This window comes from Acanthaster planci, linkage group LG03 (assembly GCF_054643075.1).
Source record: "Acanthaster planci isolate LZ-2023a linkage group LG03, COTS_SCS, whole genome shotgun sequence".
Classification (NCBI taxonomy): Eukaryota; Metazoa; Echinodermata; class Asteroidea; order Valvatida; family Acanthasteridae; genus Acanthaster; species Acanthaster planci.
Genome location: NC_141779.1, coordinates 3799027 through 3819616, shown reverse-complemented (window position 1 = coordinate 3819616; position 20590 = coordinate 3799027). Strand labels below are relative to the sequence as shown.

At 43.4% G+C, this 20590-nt stretch overlaps 2 protein-coding genes across 6 annotated transcripts in view; both read right to left on the bottom strand.

Moving 5' to 3' along the window:
• LOC110985933 (protein henna-like) overlaps positions 1 to 11971 on the bottom strand; it is a 35396-nt gene extending 23425 nt beyond the window's left edge. Inside the window, exon 1 of one of the 4 annotated variants that reach the window (XM_087133951.1) lies at positions 11752 to 11971. Coding sequence is in view for 1 of the 4 variants with exons in the window: in XM_022247418.2 (XP_022103110.2) it covers positions 8745 to 8813 (69 nt within the window). In the remaining 3 variants the exon portion in view is untranslated. Of the gene's footprint in view, positions 1 to 6627; positions 6877 to 8744; positions 9014 to 11751 lie in introns of those variants that run through there. The other 3 variants (XM_022247418.2, XM_087133949.1, XM_087133950.1) reach the window with 3 other exon arrangements.
• Positions 11972 to 16402: 4431 nt separating this feature from the next.
• The window catches only part of LOC110985606 (protein henna-like), a 28183-nt gene continuing 23995 nt past the window's right edge, over positions 16403 to 20590 (bottom strand). For both annotated transcript variants that reach the window (XM_022246740.2, XM_022246749.2), the window contains one exon: positions 16403 to 19377. In XM_022246740.2, the coding sequence (XP_022102432.2) occupies positions 19334 to 19377 (44 nt within the window). In that variant the 3' untranslated portion in view covers positions 16403 to 19333. The remainder of the gene's footprint in view (positions 19378 to 20590) is intronic.

Sequence of the window (20590 nt, the reverse complement as noted above, 5' to 3'; positions counted from 1 at the left end):
TCAAATGAAATGTGTAAATTTGACTTTTTAGAGCAATGGTGCAAATGTTCATTTTGAGGTGAAATGATCACACACCGGCCTGGGTGTTGTTCCAAAAACCTTTGGTTTCAACTTAACAAAAATAGTTTTCTCGTCAGCCACACATCTCAAAGCCCTGTACAATTTTAAGGAAATGGACAGTTTTAAAGAACAAGAAACCAATAACAAAACCAAATTTAAAAATCCTGTTAAAATGAAAACAAAAATGCCTGCTAACAAAGATGAGTTTAAAGACTTTTAAGAGTTTCAAAAGAAACAACAGATTATATTTCAGCTACTTAAGTACTAAGATAGACAACCGCTGTACGTAGTAAATCATTAATTTTTACAGAAATCAGTCGAGTTCTTTAATACCTCTTCACGTGCCTCTGCACGGACAGACATTGAAATTAGAACCTACATGTATGCAAATTTAATGTCACAACTGGTAAGCAGATTTTGTTCTGGATGTCCATTCTTTGACAACAACAGGGAATATCGACTTTGCAGGAGCATGATTTTTGTCCACTAAAACTGCAGTGGACACGCTTGTTCAGTTGTTGGAGGTGCTTGTGAGCGTTGAAACCCTTTTAGAAATTTCCAACCACTAGGGGAAATCCTGCTGCATTGATGGGCCTTCTTACTGTGTTTTGTGTCAGATACCGGTCGGGAGTTTTGGGAGCACTGCTGCAAAAATTCTTCATCAGCGATACAGAAATATAAACACTGTAGATGTAAAGTTCTGAAAATCACATTTGCAAGGACATATCTGTCCGATTGAAGGTGACTCGAATCCCACCCCACACCACCCCCCCCAGAAAAAAATAGTCTCAAGGCCAACACTTACTAAGTTAAAGTTCATACATCATGCTCTTTGTCTTGGCGTATCATTAAGTTTGGAATTCTGATAAAAATGGTTGTTACTCACATGAAAATGTCAATTCTACAGATTAAAATAATAGAACGTGTAAGATTCTCTTCAAGGCTTTTTTCTCTCTTTTGGCAGGCGTCCATTTCCTCGTCCGATCTCGCATTTCCTTATCTACGTGTACCTCAGGCTTACAATTACATGGCACATCTTACTCAACTGTCACAGTTAGAAACTGTCCATTTTTCTCAAGATCATATCAAGATAGAGCATAGAAGTCAATCCTTTCTAAATGGGAATCAACAGCTGTTTTCATACTTCCCCCAAGTTCACTACTTCCCTCATAAGTTTGGACATTAATACTCAGTAAGTGTGGGGGGTTACAAGCCCTTGGCCAGAGGCCAAAGATGAAAGTTCATCTACCAGTATACATATGTTTACATTTGTCCCGGTCAGGTCGATCAGGTCAGGGTCAGAGCACAAAGGGTGCAGATGGCGCTGTGCGATCCTCTGGAAGATCTGCCATCTTCTACTCGCTGTGGTCTATAGAGGCGTCGGCAAGTGACACAGTTCTGAACCACCTGTGCAACTGCTCTGGACCCTTTTACAACCCAGAAACCATGTGCTCGCATTTCATTCTGAGTGATGCCCTTTCCTTGGTGTTGAACCTTTCGATGGAAATGTCAAATGAGTGCAAGCATGATGGCACTGTCGCTTAGAAGAATGACTGGGTGTCCCATGTCATTAGGGAGTTGTGGAAGTCTACCCCCTACCCTAAGGGGTTCCCGGGCCATTGACATATGGATCAAGGTCACGGATCCTGCTTGTGTTCTTCACAACCTTGCCCTCCGTCAAAGTCTGGACCTCTTCAGAGAATGCTTTCCTTTGCACCAACTGCAAGAAGTAGGCCTCTGCCTTCTTTCTCTGTTCCGCCAATGACCCTCGTTTATCACCTATTACCACCAGTCACAGACAAACCAATACGCTTATCATCCTGGGCCAGTCTGAGATCTTTGCCAAGCGCTTCAGCAAGTCGAAGTGCTCAGGATTGGTGTTGCCTACAAGGAGACTTGACTTAACCTCGGGATTCCCAAGCTTCAGTTCTGGAGTAATATCTTCAAGTCTGCGATCTTTATCCCAGAAAAACTGTGGCCCTTGGAAGTATCAAGCCTCCTTTACACTTTTCCAGCACTGAGTCTTCTTGATGCATGATCAGCAGGGTTTTGATCTGTGGACACATAGTGCCACTGATTGGAAGAGGTCCTTTCTCTGATGAGATGCACTCTACTGGCCCCGAACGTGTGGAACGTTCGGGCCTCGTTATTGAGGTACCCCAATAAAACTTGAGGATCTGTCCAGAAGAACGTTTCTGCATCCTGCAGCTCTAGCTCATTTTTTAGTAGTGTGCTCACCTTTGCAGACACCACTGCAATGGTCAACTCTAATCTAGGTACAGTAACTACCCTGAATGGTGCAACTCTGGACTTCGCGAAGACAAAGCTGCAATGAACATATCCTTTATTGGAACTGAAACTCCTCCAAATTGTGGTAGCTCTTCAAACCATTGCTCCCATGCAGGCCACAGGGTTTGAGGGATCTCCCCAACCTATTCCACAGCTGCACATTTCTTAAAGGATGTTTTTTCCTTTGAGTACCACGGGTCATACCACGAATGCCACGCCTTGAGCTGGGCTGCTTCTTGTGTGAAATTTTGAAGCAGAGTTGGTCAGATGAAATGTTCCACCAAATCTCTAGCCCTCTTTCCAGTGGTTCATCAAATTTGAGGTCCAAGCCAGTGACATCGATGGAGCACTCTGACTCAGGAATGTCTTGCTGTTTGATACAAACTTGTGGAAACATAGGTCGTCCCTCTTTCAGAGGTCGATAGCTTCTGTGGCCAACTGGATGGCTTTCTCGGCAGTTGGTATGCTAGTGATACCATCGTCAACATAGAAATATCTTGCTATGAAACTTGAGGCCAAAGGAAAGTCCTTCTTGTGTTCCTCATGATAGATGTCTCAGGCCATAGTTCGTACACCCGGGCGAGGATGCTGCGACTTGTGTCATCGCCCTCCCATCAGAGGAAGCGTAGGTAGTCCCGGTGATCTTCTGTCAAATGGAACTGAAAAAAACATTTTCTCTATGTCGCACATAACAGCCACCTCATGTCGCCTGAATCTGAGCAAAACTCCCATCAAGGCATTTTTAAGGTCAGGGCCTTTCAGGAGATGATCATTCAAACAAGTGCCACCAAATTTCATGAACAGTTGAAAAATACCCTGATCTTGTTGCTGTAGCGATGATAAACACCATGATGTGGGATGTAGTTTGTTGAACCTGGAGGTCCTTCTTCTTTTGCCCTTTCGGCATAGCTCTTGTCGATTATCTGTACCATGAAGGCCCTGTAGTGTTCCTTGTAGCTTTCATCCCTTTCCTTTTTCCTTTGGAGGTGGTTGAGTCTCACTGCTGCTAGGCGCCTGTTGTTTGGCATCTCCGGCATTTTCTTAAGGGGCAGTGGCATTTCAAGGTGACCGTACTTGTTCCCAGTAAGACCTGCTTCCAGAAAATGGATGAATTCAATGTCCTCCTGGGAGAGGGCTACTTCTTGGCATGGCTTCTCAGGGAAATCAGCCTCCAGGGCCTTAAGTACATCCTTGGGTCTGGTTCTAGGCAACTCTCACGTAGCAATTCTACCACATTGACTAGCGTTGATGCTGCTTTCTGGGTTTGCGAGCCATCGATACTCCATCCCAAGTCTTTCTGAAAGGCATATGGTTCCACATCGTTGCCAGTGATGACCTTTCTTTGAATCAAAGCTCTGGGACAATGTATCCGATCAACAGCCCCACTTCATAACTTTGCATAGCCAGCATTTCTCCAGCGATCTCCTGAAGGTGCGGCCACTTATCCGCAGTATCTCTTGTTGGAATGTGATCCCTGTCTGCCGGAATGAAGTCATGTGTACAGCACTTCAAATCTTGAGCTGAACAGGAGTCATCATCCCTCTCACTAGTACATCGGAGAATGCGTAACATTCAATGGTGGTTGAAGATGTCATCGTGGACAACTGTAGTCTCAAGAGCTGTTGACGCACGCCAAGAGCAGCTGCTACATCTCCTAAAAAGAAGGAGGCATCGCTCTGGGTGTAAAGCAGGGCATATGCTAGTGTCTCCTTTGATGGTGATTGCGCTGAGGATACCCACACAGGTACAATCATGGCTGTGCTGGTAGACTTGCCGAAGTGCAACTTGTGAGAGTTGGTAGAAGCTTGGTCAACTCTACTTTCCTGTTTAGAGGACTGAATTAGAACATTTGCATCACCAGTACCTGATCTCCACTCATGTATAGATGTGGGATGACTCTTACTGCATACTTTACACTTGTGTCGTCTCTTGCACTCCTGACTCTTGTACTGATCGCAGTCTTTCAACTGATGGTCTGTACACGCGCACAGGCTGCAACGTTTTGCAGTTTGTTGGCAAATTTGGTGTCCTGAGCCTGCTTCAGCTGTTGTTCCTAACTCTTGACCGCGAACGCTGAGCCCTTCTTACTTGAAACCTTGTCCTTAGCCTTAGAGTCCAACTTTCTTGGTGACTTGTTAATCTTCAACGCTTCAAGAGAGGAGACGGCATTATTGGCAATCCGGGATTCCTTTAGCATGAAATGCACGAACTCCTGGAACTTTGGGTAGACTCCACCTTTCTCAATAGCATCTGCGACTTGCCTGCTCCATAGAGCAGGAAGCCACTCTAGGAGCTGACCAAGCAGCCTCTGATTCTCCAAACAGTCGCTCAACACCTCCAGAGCCTCAACATAAGGCACTGCATCCATGCAAGTCTTCAAGAAGACTGCAAAGCTTAAAGGTGCCCTCCCATCTCTTGAAGCGATCTTTGGCCAGTTGTTCAGCTTCTTGCAGAATGCCCTTTGTACTTCAAAAGGAATGGCCAAATCTCTTATGAGGGTCTCCCAAGTACTTGCATATGCTTCTTCAAAGTTGCCATAGAAGAATACTTCAATTAATTGCCTGTTTGCCTCGCCTGTCACATACTGCTTAAGTTAACACAGCTTTTCTGTAGGTGGGATTTTAGAACTGATCAGAGTCTTGAGGCTCCTTTCAAACTCAACGAATTCAAGTGGGTTACCATCAAATGTGCATGGCACAGGACCTGGAGCGAAGCATGTTGTCTGCCAGGACTTGCACAAAATGTTGAGAGTCGAAAGGTGAAGATGACACAGAATGGTAATCAGCAGGGGGGGGGAGAGAACGGGCCTGATGTCTGGAAGAGTTGCCTGCTTATCAGCTGTTACAGCTGTAGGGTTTTCTTTACCTTGAGGACTTTCGTGATTGTGGAGTGGCTATATCTAGCTAAAATCAATAGCTGGTGACTTGAAACAGCCAACAAATGGTGAAATCAAACATACAATGCATAGCTTGCCAAACATTACAAGAGATTCTCACAATTTGAATGTGAAGCAACATGCAAGAAAGCATTGAGCATCAAAATTGAGTTTGATACAAATGTGTACACCTTGTAAACTTTAAGTGAACAGAACATGAACATTAAGGAGAAAAGAAATCGTTCACCAACTTTGTACGCTTTATTAAATGGGCCAATACAGCCATACTTTCATCAAAGTGTGCCGATGAACCAACTATAATGTTTTCTCCACATACATGTACATAAAATTTCACAATCCCCCCAAAACCTGTGAGCATTCCTCATGAACCAGCTTTAATGCACAATAAGTATTTCAAACTGCCCACAGAAAGTGGTTGTATTTATAATATTTCAACTCCTACAGTTCAATGTTCCAGCCTGTTTGACGGTGGGATACATGCAGTCGAGTCCCTGCCACTGTTGACTCAGGTCTTCTTGTTAGCGGGATGACCACTGTGGGGGGTGCTTTGCTTCAAACTTGAATCGGGTCCACATGAGTTGCTCTGGGTACAACATTCCCTCTGTGTGGGTTCAATTACCTTAGTCAGGTTCTTGTATTGGCGAAAGTTTACTATGCTTAGCTCCCAAGCCAGGCAAGGAGCTTTACTTCCATAAGCAGACAAGTGTTCTGCTTCATTAGGTTAGTGTTCTTACTGTGCCTGCCTCCACCAATAACGAGTTGATCGGAACACGTTCTCTTACAGACATGTCATGTTCTTTATTCACTTTTGGCCTGTGTCATCCTTTTGGTTCCTCAAGTATTTCACAGGCTGAATATAACGAGTGAATTTCTAATACCGAATGCCAATGAAAGCCAAAAGATGAGTTTCAAACACCGAATTAGGTGTTTGTACAGGTGTACAGGTGCAACAAATACAAGCAATATGCATATAAGAAAACATGCAGTGCTTCAGTACTGCAACAATTAGCTGTGATTCGTAAACCTAGAGCAGCCCCATACATGTGAATTGATCTCAAATGTAAACCAGTGAGATTGGCAAATAATGCATGCGACTTATACAGACAACTTTGAGACATACAACTTCAATTTCCATCCAAGCTTCATGTCATCAGTAATTTGTGCTTACATGCATAACACTTAATATTGATTCAGCTTAAAATATGCAGCTACATGTAAGTTATATTCAATTTTTGAAAGTGAAGATGTAGGTGGCGATAAATAACTTACGAAAGTACAAGTAACAGTATATGGCAATGCATTTGAACGTCTATCACTGCCAGTTAAGTTCAGACTTCAGTGCTTATATTATAGATCGCAAGCTAGGCCTACATGTAACTTACCGGTACATAACACTATACACGCACATGATTCAACGTGACACCGCTTTCCACAGTGTCGTGGTATCGAAGGCAGACCAAAATAGCGACTCTAGTGAAGCCGGTCAAAATTGTTGTCTGTTGTTAATATGTGGTTCATAACTTTGATCAATTACACCTTCTAAGCTGCAACTTTCATTCTACGATGCGGTCATAACGTCAGAGCTGTAGGCTGCCATATTGGCTGCGGCCCGCTTAAATAGTATTACATTGGTGCACTTCCGAGAAAAGTTGTATGGCGCGCCAACAGACGCGAAGTTACATTACAGTGCTGAGCGCCGCGCCGACGGCTAAATGGTGACAAATAGTCCTTTCCTGAGAGAAAAGGTATGGAACTTTGGGTCGGTTGGGTGTCCGTCTAGCCAGTTCCATATATTAATTAGGTTACAATCAGGATTAAACTAAGTTCTAAAGTGAGGCTATAGTTACAGCACTTTAGATTGGTTGCTGTCTGCGTCTTTTGCACAAATCTCTGCCAGATTTTATTTCCCTTTAAAAAAAAAAAAAAAAAAAAAAACATCTTGATAATAGTTCGCGGTACCCGCTGCTTCATTTGACTCGGACCGGCCAGCCGACCCCGGCAAGCTCGGTGGTCGAGTGGTTAAGACATCTGCACTAGTAAGCAGGAGGTCGTGGGTTCGAGTCCCACCCGAGTAAGCTTGTGAGGTTTTTTTTCGCAAGCTCTCGGACAAGCACTGAGCATACAGTGCTTATAAATATACGTTGGGTAAGGGCAAACCCGTTATATATAATTCCCTTTAAATACTCATCCCGGGGTATCTACATGTACACAGATGTACCCCAAAAAGAGGAAAATATCTATGAAAGTAAATTTTGTATTCTTGTGGGGGTTTTCCTGATGATATACCCCATACATTTATTTGCAAAGGACGTTAGTTATGACAAAGACGATAAAGCTAATAATAGAAAGGTGTTTTTAAGTGATATGGATCCATTTTATGCAACATCGTCGTTAGAATCCAGTACCGAACCTTCAAATATCATAAACTGATTTTTATCGACACCATCAAACCCTACTGAATTCTACAATATTTGAATGTCAACTGGAACTTCGGTTAGACAATGACTTACTGTGGCAGAATAAAATCACAGCGAACCATATATTAAGGTCGGGAATCTGGCTTTAAAAAACTTTCTAGGCTAATGACCATCCGGGTGGCCATTAGTTCAACCCTGGCGTCAAATTTGTCATTCACATTCTTGTGAAAATCCCGGTTGCAAGAATATCATGATTTGTTTTGCACGAAGAGAGGAAATAAACGAATTTTCACTGCTCGAACAAGGCTACTGCATATTTGATTACATAAGACAATCGACTAACAAAATAATTCCATCAGACGTCTCGTTCCCATCACAAAAAAAGGCTTGCTGGCGTTTAGTGCACGACCCTGAACAGTAAGCAAAACTAAGTTGTGGAAGGAAACATAAGTGAGTGGCCACGAACAAAAAGCTGGAAACAGCTAGCGAAAAGCTGAAATCTAAAAAGTATCCACACTTTCGTATCGGGCAGGTACACAAACAAGCTGATTTTTGAGGAAAAATCTAAAAGGAAAATACTCAAACTAAGCAGAAAAGCTGAATTCTCACACCACTGCCTATAGTGGCTTATCAGCCATTAGAAAATGATGACAGGTCAAAGTCTGCAGTGAAAACATCAAAGCATTTACTTAAAAAATACTTGAAATTTTCAGACAAAACTCGTAGGATTTGTGGACAGGGTGTCAAGTGTTTGTAATGTATCATCAATGATGGGGGTTCTCTTTCTAGCATTGGATTTTTGACTGAAAAAAGAGGGAAAGGGGAAAAATGAAAAACAAAATTGTGCTCATTTCGGGGCTCGAACCTGGGTCCACATTCTTGCTGGTCAGTGTTAGCTCCAAGTTCGTAAAAACAAATTTTACGCAGTTCTGTACCGGTAAGTTCGTGCACGGTTCGTGCAAGGGCCGCACTCAACTTCTCAAGAACATGACACTGAGTGTGCGTCAGCTCAGACTGACTAACGAATTTACCGATGTAACGGTGGAATCTTCCAAGAGTCACTTTTTTTCCAATCAACTTACGGCATCATCCTCCGAACGGTTGGTTTCCAGTCGCCGTTCAAGTTGCTTTGCTGCCGGCTCACCATCCATTTCCCCCTTTCAACTTCCAAGTACAGCCGAATTTGCAAACAGATCCTCTGCGGACACTCTCAAAGCCGAGAAATAGGGATTTTCGCTTTGCCCGTCAAGTTTCAGCACGTCAAGGCCAAATTAGGCTACGCTCCGCAGTCTAGAGTATGGTGTACTATTTACGACACACATTTTTTTCTCTCTCTCTTGGCGATGAAACTACAGGACGCGACGGCTCCCTTGCGTCGCGCCGTCGAGTCGCACTGGACGCGTCACCTTCTTGCCTTTGCGTTTGTACACGCGCGTCGCCTTGTGCCGTCGCCCGTCGCGTCGTGCTGTCTTCCGTCCTTTCTTTGTTGCATTTTTTCTGCCTAAACATCGCTCCTTCCGTCTCCCGCTCCATCGCACCGTCGTGCGTCGCATCGCCGACTACGTCGCCTGAAGCACAACCCGACGCACGACATGACGCATGACGCGACACGTCGCGTGCTGTCTCCCTTTGCGTCATGGTGTTTATAGAGGGCGCCTTTACTGTTGCCTTTCATTTCCGTCCCTCGTGCTTGCGTAGTAGGCCTACATGCTATTATTCGCTCTTTGCACGCTGCCGCCATTGGCATGCAGAGCCTCGAGGTAGCACCTTGTACAGTCGCGTCAGAAACCGTCAACGTAGCTTTGTCCAATCGTATGGTATACAATGGTAGAAAAACTGACGCAGCATGCCCAAATTACTAAGCAACACACACGGGAATCATTGTGTATAGCTACCAGACCGAGGCTCTGCATGCCTATAGGCGGCAGCGTGCGAAGAGGAAATAATTAAGTAGAGGGTCTTGTTTCTGTTGTTCTTTTTCATGCATTCTTTCTAACTTTGTGTTTTCATTAAGAGTGAGTTGTTAAAGAAAAGTGTTTTTTTGTTTGTTTGTTTTTTAATCAAATGTAATTTAAAAGAGCGTCACGACCAACAGCAGCATTGTCTTCAGGAAATAAATAACATCAGCCACAACGCAAGCCACAACGTTTTAGCTTTTCCTGCTCTAATTTGGTCTTTCTAATAATTATTTCTAATTCAGTTCTAAGATACATGTACATACATCAATCATTATTAGGTGTTTGCCAAACAGAGTTGAAGAAAGGACACGGCCACAATGACAATAGCGTCTGTACAATGTTTTATTCAGAAACACGGACTAATATCATTGAAAGTGTGGTGCTGATGAAGGTAACGAGGAAGACTGGCCTGAAGGAAGACTACGACGGAATATTCTGAGGGTATTATAGAGCAGGCTCGGTGGTAGCTTCCTAAACCCGGGGTCAAACTTATGGCTGTAAAATTGTAGACAAATTGTCTGGGAGACTGGGAGTACAACTTGAAAATTGCCGGGATGGACCAGAGAGAAAAACCGGTATCTATTAGTTACAAATCTACCACAAATGGGAACTTTATCGACGGTATTGAAAAGAAATCATTGGCTGGACAATTAAAGAGTGACAAATTCTGAGCTTCTACTTATTATGAGAGAGCAGTTCCGACTTATGCGGATTTCTTTTTGCTTTTTTTTATTTTTTCAATAAAATTTGAGAGAAATTAATCCTAGTTGATGAATGGATAAGATAAAAACAAGAAAAAAATCAACACCAAAGAGCGAATAGCATGTACTTTGCCAGCACAGGGGACGGAAATGAAAGAAAACAGTAAAAGCGCCCTCTATAAACACCATGGAGCAAAGGGTGCCGGCACACCACGCGTCGCATCGTGTTGTGCATCGCGTCGTGTTTCAGGCGACGCGATGCACAACACGACGTCGCGTCGCACCGTCGTGCGTCGCGACGGGTGACGGAAGGGGCGGCGTTAAGGCAGAAAAAATGCAACAAGGAAAGGACCTAAGACGACACAACGCACTACGCGACGCGACGTTTGTGTACAAACGTAATGGCAAGAAGGCGACGGTGCAAACCGACGGCACGACGTAAGGGAGCCGTCGTGCCATCGTGTCGTGTATTACATTGCCTGGAGGGAGGCTAGAGAGAGAGAAATGTGTGTCGTAAATAGGCGACCATACTAGAGATATGCGCATATATCGCATGACGTGCGACGCAAGTGCGTGCGATGATTCTGACTACTCTATGAATCAAGGTTCCGGTATCACTCAATGTCCACGTGACCAAGACTGGAGGAATTCCTCCGTTTTTTTCAGAAATAGCCGAAATATTCCGAAGTCGTCCCGTCTGTATATCCGGCATGTTCAGATGGTACCGCTGATGTTCGGTTATTCCCGGCCGGGTAGGTAGGCGGGCTAACTGTTGAACGCCGTATGCTTCCGTATCCAATATTTGACTTTATACACTGAAATCGAAGGTCGCCTTGTCCGAAATGCCAGGCGAAATGCAGAATATAACTTTCTTCGACCAATGCAAGCTTAAATTTGTGACTGAAACATACTCTCAGTGAGGATACACTTGCAGTAGGCCTATTGCCCACTGCACCCCGGGATATGGGAAAGGCCTCATTTTTGAGATGTTGTCTCTAATGAATCAAAAACACCTGGGCTCTCAACTTGTGACCTCTGACCCTTGCGTCATATGTATTAATATCCGTGGGTGATGTTTGACCTAAGATTTTTTATCAAAAGTCGACACGGAATCGTAATTATTAGGCAGAGAACCAGGCTACGTGCGACGTGCCTATCTTACCTAACCCGCTGAGAGGGGGCGCTAGTGTATTCTTCAGTGTGGGGGCCACTTTTTATGGTGCACCCCTGTAAGTACATTTCCATAGACACAAGTGCTAAATCCCCATACTTCAAACATTCTTTTAGAAATACTCACAACTTTCACGGGTGTCCATATGCTGCTCAGCAAAATAATGTTCAACTCGTCTTTCATTTTCCTTGCCATTTTTGATGGGTTGACTTATTTTTTTTATTATTATAATTATTTCGCTAATTTCGGAGAGACTCACCTCGTAGGTTGCCCTTCGTGATACAGTCTGATCCCCCTTTTGAAGTAATGGTTTCGTCTTCCATTCACATTCAAATTTAAATCAGTGCCCAGGTCCAGGCCAATGCACCCTGACTCCACCTTGTAACGTTGTCTCTTTGAAGCTTGAATCGCTGCGTCAGATCATGATTGGCGACGGTTTAGATTGGTTCTTGGGAAGGGTAATAAAAACTCTGCCTGTAACAAAACTTCGGGAGAAAGAAGAAAGGAGGAATAGGGTCTCTTCTCCCTTACCTCATATAATTCTAATTACATTGCAGGTAAGTAACCTGTACATTATTGTCTAAGGTCATTGCTAAGCTTGTGCCCACCAAGTCGACCAGGTGTCCTGCCTCCAGTCTCAACAGAACCTTCAACCGCATCATTGAAAACTGCCGGGCGGAAATCAAACGCCTTAAATTCAAATCAAGCCTCCAGTGCATCAACATTTCATCGGCTGAACGCGAAGCACCGAGGTCTCTTTAAAAACGATGATTTCATCGTCATCAAGAAGGCGGACAAGGCTGGCGCTACGGCGGTCTGGCGTCAAGATTTGTATGTCGCTGAAGCGGAACGTCAACTGTCTGACGTTACGCTAAGGTTGACCGCGACCTAACACAAGAGTATCAAGAAATTGTTGCTAGCCCTGTCTGAGATTTCATTGACTCTGGTGACCTCCCTCCTAACGCAACCAGACTATTCGTTCCCAATCCACGCACGGCAATCTTCTACTTGCTACCCAAAATTCACAAATCCGGAAATCCAAGGCGTCCCATTGTGTCTGCTTGAGGTTGACCCACTGAATTGATATCCAACTTTCTTGACACCATTCTAACACCCACTGTCAAAACGCTCCCTAGCTATGTCAAGGATGCAAACCAAGCTCTACGTCTGTTCGATGAATTTGAGTTCCCAGGTTCATCTAACTTTCTCTTCACTATGGATGTGAAATCGCTTTACACATCCATTCCCCACACAGGTGGTTTGGCTGCGCTCAAACACGATCTAGATCTCCGCCAGCCTCAGGATCTTCCCACCTGCACTCTGCTCCGTCTGGCTGCTCACGCTGAACAACTTCGCGTTCAACGGTGAGCACTACATTCAGACCAGTGGTGCGGCAATGGGCACACGGATGGGACCATGTTAGTTATGCATGTCTGTTTGTTGGCCACATCGACGAGCACATGATAACCCGTCCCCAGTATCAGGGCGTCCGAATGACCTCCTTACTGACTTCTGTCGGAAAACGAACGATGATTCAAATGGATTTGCAAATACCTCAGTCTCCCTATTCAACAAGGTGCATTTTGACCGTGTATAATGCCCATTGAGGAGTGGTTATGCCCGCTGCGTAAAACACGCACTGGGACTTGGATAAGAGACAGTTTACTTCATCCCTATTGGTCACGAGTCCGCATACGACGCAACACGCAAAACGAACCAGGCGCGTGCCAAATCCATATACAAGGAGATTGTCTTGGACAACTTTTAAAAGGAATATACCATAAATGGACGGGTGTTCGGGAAAATGAAAGTAAAGTTTTAGAACGACATCGTTGCAAATCCATCATAATTATGTCGATTTCTTTTGACTCGCTGAATAAAAAGGTATTTATAAATGGGAATGAATATGTGTTTGGCCGGCCTTCAAGTGACGCTTAAGACCTTTCTCAGGAGAATAAACGCTGACAATGCCCTCGCCTGTAGTCTTGGTATCAAGACATTAGTGTTTGATAGCGGACACCGTGCATAGTGCGCCCCCTAACGACTCATAATTAGACTGTGCGCCAGCTCGTGAAGTCAAAACTAGTTGTACGAGGGCACTCTTCAACAGAAATAAAACAACTATCGATCACTGACGTCTTCGGCCAAGACTACCTCGCCTACAGCTCGGGCATTAATCGCGTCCATTCTCCAAGCACATATTTATTCCCTTATTAACACGTGCGTTTTACAATAGTGCGCCTCCAGGACTTTGGAACGCGTTGACTAATCACAGTATGCGAAATCTGTCGACCCAATGCGCATTTGGAAGGGGTCGACAGATTTCGCGCTCTGTAATTGGTCAAAGCGTTGCAAACTCTTGAAGGCGCACTATTATCAATCGCCCGTTTGCTATCTGATGGTCTCGCACAGATTTTAGTGAAGGAAAGTCACACAGGGTCAAAGCTACCGACGCGCAGAACGTTGTGGGTAAATTTCTGCAGGCTCGAGACCTCGGTCAATTTGACGGTTCTCAACTCGATATTTATTCTTCTTCAATGCAGAAAATATTCTCACTACACTTTTTTAATTAAAAAAGTTGATCAAGATAACCAATGATTTGAAACATATCGCCAAGAGACACGTGATCAGCGATATTTTGTGAGAAGATGAAATACCGTGATTTTACCAAGACCATGTTTCTGTTATATTACCCGACACTTAAGTCTGCGTCAAAGCAACCAAGTAACGCTTCTCTAATGAGAGGAAGTGATAACCTCGCGGTCGGAGGTCGTGTTCAAAGAAGAAAATTACAATGCAAAACCACCCGCTCTCCCAAGGCCCTTGCGGGCGACGAGCCAAAATCGCCCGTCACACGAATTAAGCTCATGGCGCTATAGAGTAACGAAGTGAATACGTCACACGCACAATAACTGTGTAAAAGGCATTAGCGCGAGAACCAGCGCGTGAACGAACACGCGCACGTACTCCATTCGTTTCTGGTTCATAGTGACGTCACACTTCAGTACTCTACGACAACGAAATAAAATAGGTTTAGTTGCGCGTTCTACGTGAACGCGAACGCAAAAAAGTGTGGACTCTTGTTGACGTCATTGCTTCGTGCGTATTGCCTCACACGTACAGGCACGAACGTATATGGACTTGCAACGCCTTGTGTGAAATAGAAGCCACCAGCGGCCATTTTACCGGGCCGAATACAAAATGCGCGGGTTGGCTCGCTTGCCATTGTACCTATTGACGTTCGGTAAAATGGCCACTAGTGGATTCAATGATCTCTAGAAGCTGATTAAGGACATTGCGAGTCGTGCGTCCGTGCGTACAGGTGGTTCGCACGGGCGTCCAATACCTAAAACATGGGAAGTTCTCGTTGGATCAAAACGTGAGAAACTGCAACTTTTTCGGAAGGTTTAAAATTATGCATTGAACATTCGATGATATGAAAGGGACATTTTTGGAAAGTTTTGGAAAGGCTATGCAATTGGGAGTTTTTCATGCTTGGTTTATGATGACCGATGACACTCTTTTGAGAGATTTACCGGATGTGATTGATTTGTGCTTTTATTCGAGAACTCATTGGAAGATGCGAGACGAGCTTTCAAACCATTGATCTCCAATATATAGACAATGGAGATCAGTGTTTCAAACAGGCATTTGACGCATGCGCACCCGTGCACGATAAAAAAAAATTGTCGCGTTCGCGTAACACGAGCATCCGATACCTCCCTAATAGCGATTGGCGTGTCGTATTTTATGGGTGCATTGCGGGCCGGGCCCACGTTCTAGTCGTTGGGAAGTCTGAAAAATTCGTGACAATCTTCTTTGTTTGCTCGAAACAAAAAGTGTGTGTGGGGGGGGGAGTGATGTGACAGCCCATCACTCCACCTCAAAAAGTGTGTGTTGGGGGAATAAGCCTAATACCCCTATCCCCCAGGATCTACACCCATGCCTCCTTGTGACGTCAATAATATAATACCCCTTGGTTACAAGTGAGCTCTTTTAGTTTAGTGCATGAGCCAGTGGGTTACGGAGCATTATACAAACGCCAAAAAGCCAGCATGAGTCCAAATGATAAAAAATGACCCAACCTTTTCCTTCCTTGCTATATGCTCATCCGGAACAAGATTAAAACCATTACTGTGTGGTCGCGTAATGCCCGTGAGCGGGCGGTACGCGCGCGCTCAACACCTCTTTGACCAATAGGGTGTTGCGACTTGCCAAAGCACGCGCGCTGAAGTTAAAGAACTCACGCGTGAGAATCGATGTCTCCTCGGTGATCTCGAACAGGCCTAAGTCTGAAAGTATCTGGGGTCCTACGCACTATGGCCGGAGCATCACACAAAACAAACTCCATGTACCAATCGTTTCAAAAAGGGCGTATCTTGAATCAGATGCTGAAATTTACCCGATTTCGATGTTACCAATTTCCGTGCTAAGGCAAATTTGAGGATTAAAAAATAAAAAATCGCGGCTCGCGGTTATCGATTTTGAAGTCGACTTTCCGCTCCGTCTGCTGGAATTTTAGTAACTCCATTTCCCACGAGCCATCCCGGTAAATGTTAACAATGACCGTGTAAATGCCAACGGAAATCAATCGCATACTCGGCTACTTTTACACGTTATTGATCAGGCTCCGGCTTTCACAGCTCGGGTTTCGGAAGTAAATTTGACCGCTGACACCTTTCCAGGACAACAGGTGTTCTGATTTGAGCCCTGGATTTACTTTCCCGCCAGTTGATCGTATGTACGCGGATCGGAAATTTGGGCAGCATCAGTGAAAATCATGCAAATTACAATAGCAGAGTGCAGAAGAGATGAAAGAATTCTTCGAAACCCCATATCTTAACAGTCCTACTGTCATTCCTTTGGCAAGTCCGAACTTTCATAAATACCAAACATAATTGAAGGAACACTTTCAAATGTTGAACCACATGTATGTACATACACGCTGAGGCATTTTATTGTAAACTTTCACCGAATAAGGATAAGAATATTGGGATTTAAGAAATATACTGCTCACATTTCAAGACTGTACAACAATGCACAATAAGTTGTGTCAAAACACAATAAAAGATACAAATAAATCTTTCCAAAATGCTATTTTTAACAAAACACAAGTGGTAAACAAAACATGCAGTAGGCCAAATGTAGCGAATTATTAACTGCAATGGGACGAACCCAACATTTCATCAGAATATACACAACTTGGCAAAAGAATATCATGTAGCCTAATCCAATGCCCGTAAGTAGAGGCTATGACTGCGGTGTCACGCTCGCATGCAAGCGGTGCGCGTGCGTTGAGTACCTCTTCGACCGTGGGCTCCGAGCTGGACCAAGAGAGGGCGCAATTTCCAAGTAACGGTAGTAACTGCGCATCGCTACTAACAAAATGAGCGCTCCCGACCAACATAGTTTTTTCAGCCGATGAGGGGGTGCTCCTGCTCAGGGCGGATAGGGAGCCGTCTTGTCCAATAGCCAAATACGGGCACGCGTCAGGGTTGAGAACATGCGCGCGAATGCCGCCGCAGTTATCACGTCTCCTCGTTTGAGTCTAAGCCAAAATAACAAGTGGGAAAAAGAAATACAATGTATAAGGATTTAAACATGCTTCAAAACAAAACCGCCGAAGCAACAACGCAAAGGCAAAAGCACTACCTCCCTAAAAAAAGAAGAAATTCAGATGAGAGAGTCATAATCTTAACAATCCACAGTTATAACTTCTCTGATTTCAACCATTCCAACACAGGCAGCAACTCTGAATAAACTTTTCAAAAACAAAAGCAAAAGACCGAACGACCAAACAAAAGCATTCAAAGCAAAAACAAGGCTGACATGTCAGCAACTGTAAACTTTCATCACTTGCGGTTGATTCACGTAAAATAACAAGCTGAAGGCTGACAAAAGGTCTTTTTTTGGCCCCGAATTCTGTGCCGCAGAACTCACCGGTGAGGGACCCTTACCAGTGCCGGGTGCAAGGGGTCACACCTACCTACGCCCTCCATAACACAAAGACCCCGCCATAACTGAAACGCTGACAACACTCACAAGTAACAACAACCTCATCAACCTCTTACCTTAATTAACCTTCTTATATACACAAACATGTAGATTATCTGCTGAAACAAGATACAGGAATAAAATTTGATAAAAAATATGACCAGAATACTTCATTTAGTTCTCGATACTTTGTGCTTGGCATGACAGGCAAAATAAAAAAATATCACTTGTAGTTTAAGGAAACAAAATACTGTAGATTTTCAGCCAGCATCACGAAAGTTTGAATGCTGAGAACTGAACTACAGTAGGTGAAGTAAAATTTTCATAATCTCCGATCTCGTCTAGCGAAATAATGAGAAGAAAATATGAGAACTGATGCCAACTCATCCACTGGCATTTCTTCCCTGATTAACAGCAAAGACGAGGCTATTGCAAATCACTGCTTTAGGCTGATTATAACCAAATAAGAAAAATCATCGAAAACATCCAATCTAGAAAAATACAAATGTAATAAGAAGGAAAAGTGGGTCTAGAATTTGGTAAAAAGATACCAGGTAATTACCACTCAATTGGTCTGTTTTACACCTTACCCACAGATTCTGTGTCTTGATTGGCCAAGAGCCAGTCACATGGCATTTCCTAATTTGGCTATATTGTGCTTTTTACAGCTAAAAGAACTGCACTTTTAACAACCACAGTACTACACCCCTAGCAACAAACAGACAATATGCATGACCACTGGCCTGTGTACAAATACATCATGGTATGCGCACTGCACTCATTCTGAAGTGCTAGCGCTACAGAGCTGGGTTTCAGACATTTCGTGAAGAGTTATATTGGAAAGTGCTGCAAATTTCCAACAAATTTCTGATTCAAACAGCCGCAAAGTTTATGAATATTTAGATCAAATTAATCAGTTAAATCAAGCAGAACCTGCAGGAGACGTGTTGTAAAATAAATATTGGCAACTTTATCTGAAAATTTGGCCTCCAAATGATGTGCTCCATAGATCACCTAAGGAGATTAGTTTCACTGCACCACTCAAAGTAGTCAAAATTGTACTTCTAAATCAATGTCAAAATGCAACACCACAGAGCTAGCTAATAAAGCAATGAATAGAGTGTAATATATCTTTAGAAGACAAAAATAATCCTTTCTAGATGAATTGAATGCCTAAATGCAAAGATGTTGTACACCTCGATGCAGTACTAGAAATAAACTTGAATAAAAGATTTAGATATATTTCTTTATCAAATGATTCTTAAGTGTTAGCCTATGTGAAAGAAATGTGATCGTATCTCTACAAGACAAAATGCACTATGTATAACGAACTCACAATCAGAGATATTTAACTGAAGGTAGCCTGCATTTACGTGTAAATTCTCCTTCTTCTGAGCTTGCAGTAAAGACGCTACTTTTGTACTTTGCCTTTTCAGGCTAGAAGGCCAGCTACTAAGCTCAGTGAAACATTCTCAGTATCCATGCTCAACGCTGCAACTTCCAACTATTGTGCTATTTTTATTTTCAATTCCATGAGTATTGTGGCTGGTCACATGTAGATGTACACTGGCAATATCATGAAATCCCTTCTTTTCAAAGCCACTATAAACAAAAATGTACAAATTCTTGATTCTTAGCACTGCTGTGTGCTTAAAATTGTAGCGTATTTTAATTCTGATAGTAATATGAACATATGTCAAAAATATTTTAAGGATTGAAGAAACTATTAAAGCAGTTTTTGGAAAGTCAACTAAAAATGATTTTGCTTATTCATGCCATTTTTGAGTTACTTTTGAAGTTCCTTAGTGCGATGTCCCAGGGAGTATCTGAGGAAAACTTGGGCGTGTTTAGGAGACTTTGTTGACAGCATCGATCAAGATGTTCAGGTCCCCTTCAAGGCAGAAAGAAACAAAAACAGCAATAAAACATTCAACTTTCTAATAACGCATGAGAAAACCACCTCAAGGGTGCCTTTGATAAATTTTTCTTAGGTTCAGTTTGGTAGGGTCTTTACACTTTTCTTCAATGTATGGAAACTGTCCGGCTTCCTTTGTGCATTAGAAGTTCTTCTGGTCAACTGAGGGTGCTGTCAATCAGGGAAGGCACAGTTAACCTTCTCTTTTTCCCTTTAAATTGTTAACCAATTTTTGTTCATTGAAAACACCTATAAAAGAGGGTTGCTCACTGACTTACTGTCAAGTACTAGCACAGCAGTAAATCACCAATGGAAAGGAAAAGTAGGTTAAAAAAAAGGTCTGACATTTTACATAAAAAATGAGTTCCCTGATTGACAATTTTAAATGTTTAAAAAGAGTGCTCTCTTCAATACACTACACCCCTGGGGGACGTCAAACTGTTTTCAGGCAATGAAGCAAAATAAGTGCCGCTAAGAAAACTTCATTGCCTTGGCCCTCTTACGCGAGAACAGTTAGGCTTATTGGTGTCAGCATGCGTACCAGTCACTTGCCACCAGTTCACTTTTGTATTCTTCATTTTATGAGCACATTAGTTCAAGCATGGCAGACACAATGCAGGCCCATAGGCTGGGGGGGTTGGGGGGTTTGAACAAACCCCCCCCCCTGCTCGCTTCCGAGTTCTGCTCATGTTTTTTTTTTTTAATAAAAATACAATTTTAATATACCGTAATTTTCGGAATATGAGCCGCAGTTTATACCTTGATTCTCACGCGGAAAATATCTCTGCAGTTTATAACAAACTGTGGGCGGTTTATACGGCAACATTTAAAGAATGAAATCAGTCACTAAACGCTGTGCCATGCCTGCAGCGCAGCCGAACCTGGACTGCCGCCTCGCCCCGCGGCCGGCCAGCAATGTGTACCAGCGGCACAGCGTTCCGGGCGGCAGGGACAAGGCAGTCATGTTTAAATTGGTTACTGTTTGCATTGGTTCTACTCACGTGTTGGAAATGAAGGAAACCAGTCCAGAAAGACTGAATAGACCTGTAAATGCACCGTAAGTACCGTTCACACCTCACAAATTGTGTGGTACGTCTGTTTGTTTTTGTCTTTTATGGTTGTGTAATCCATGTTGTTTATCATTTTACTGGTCTTAAAAAGAATTGCTGCATGGCCCACCCAGCAAGGA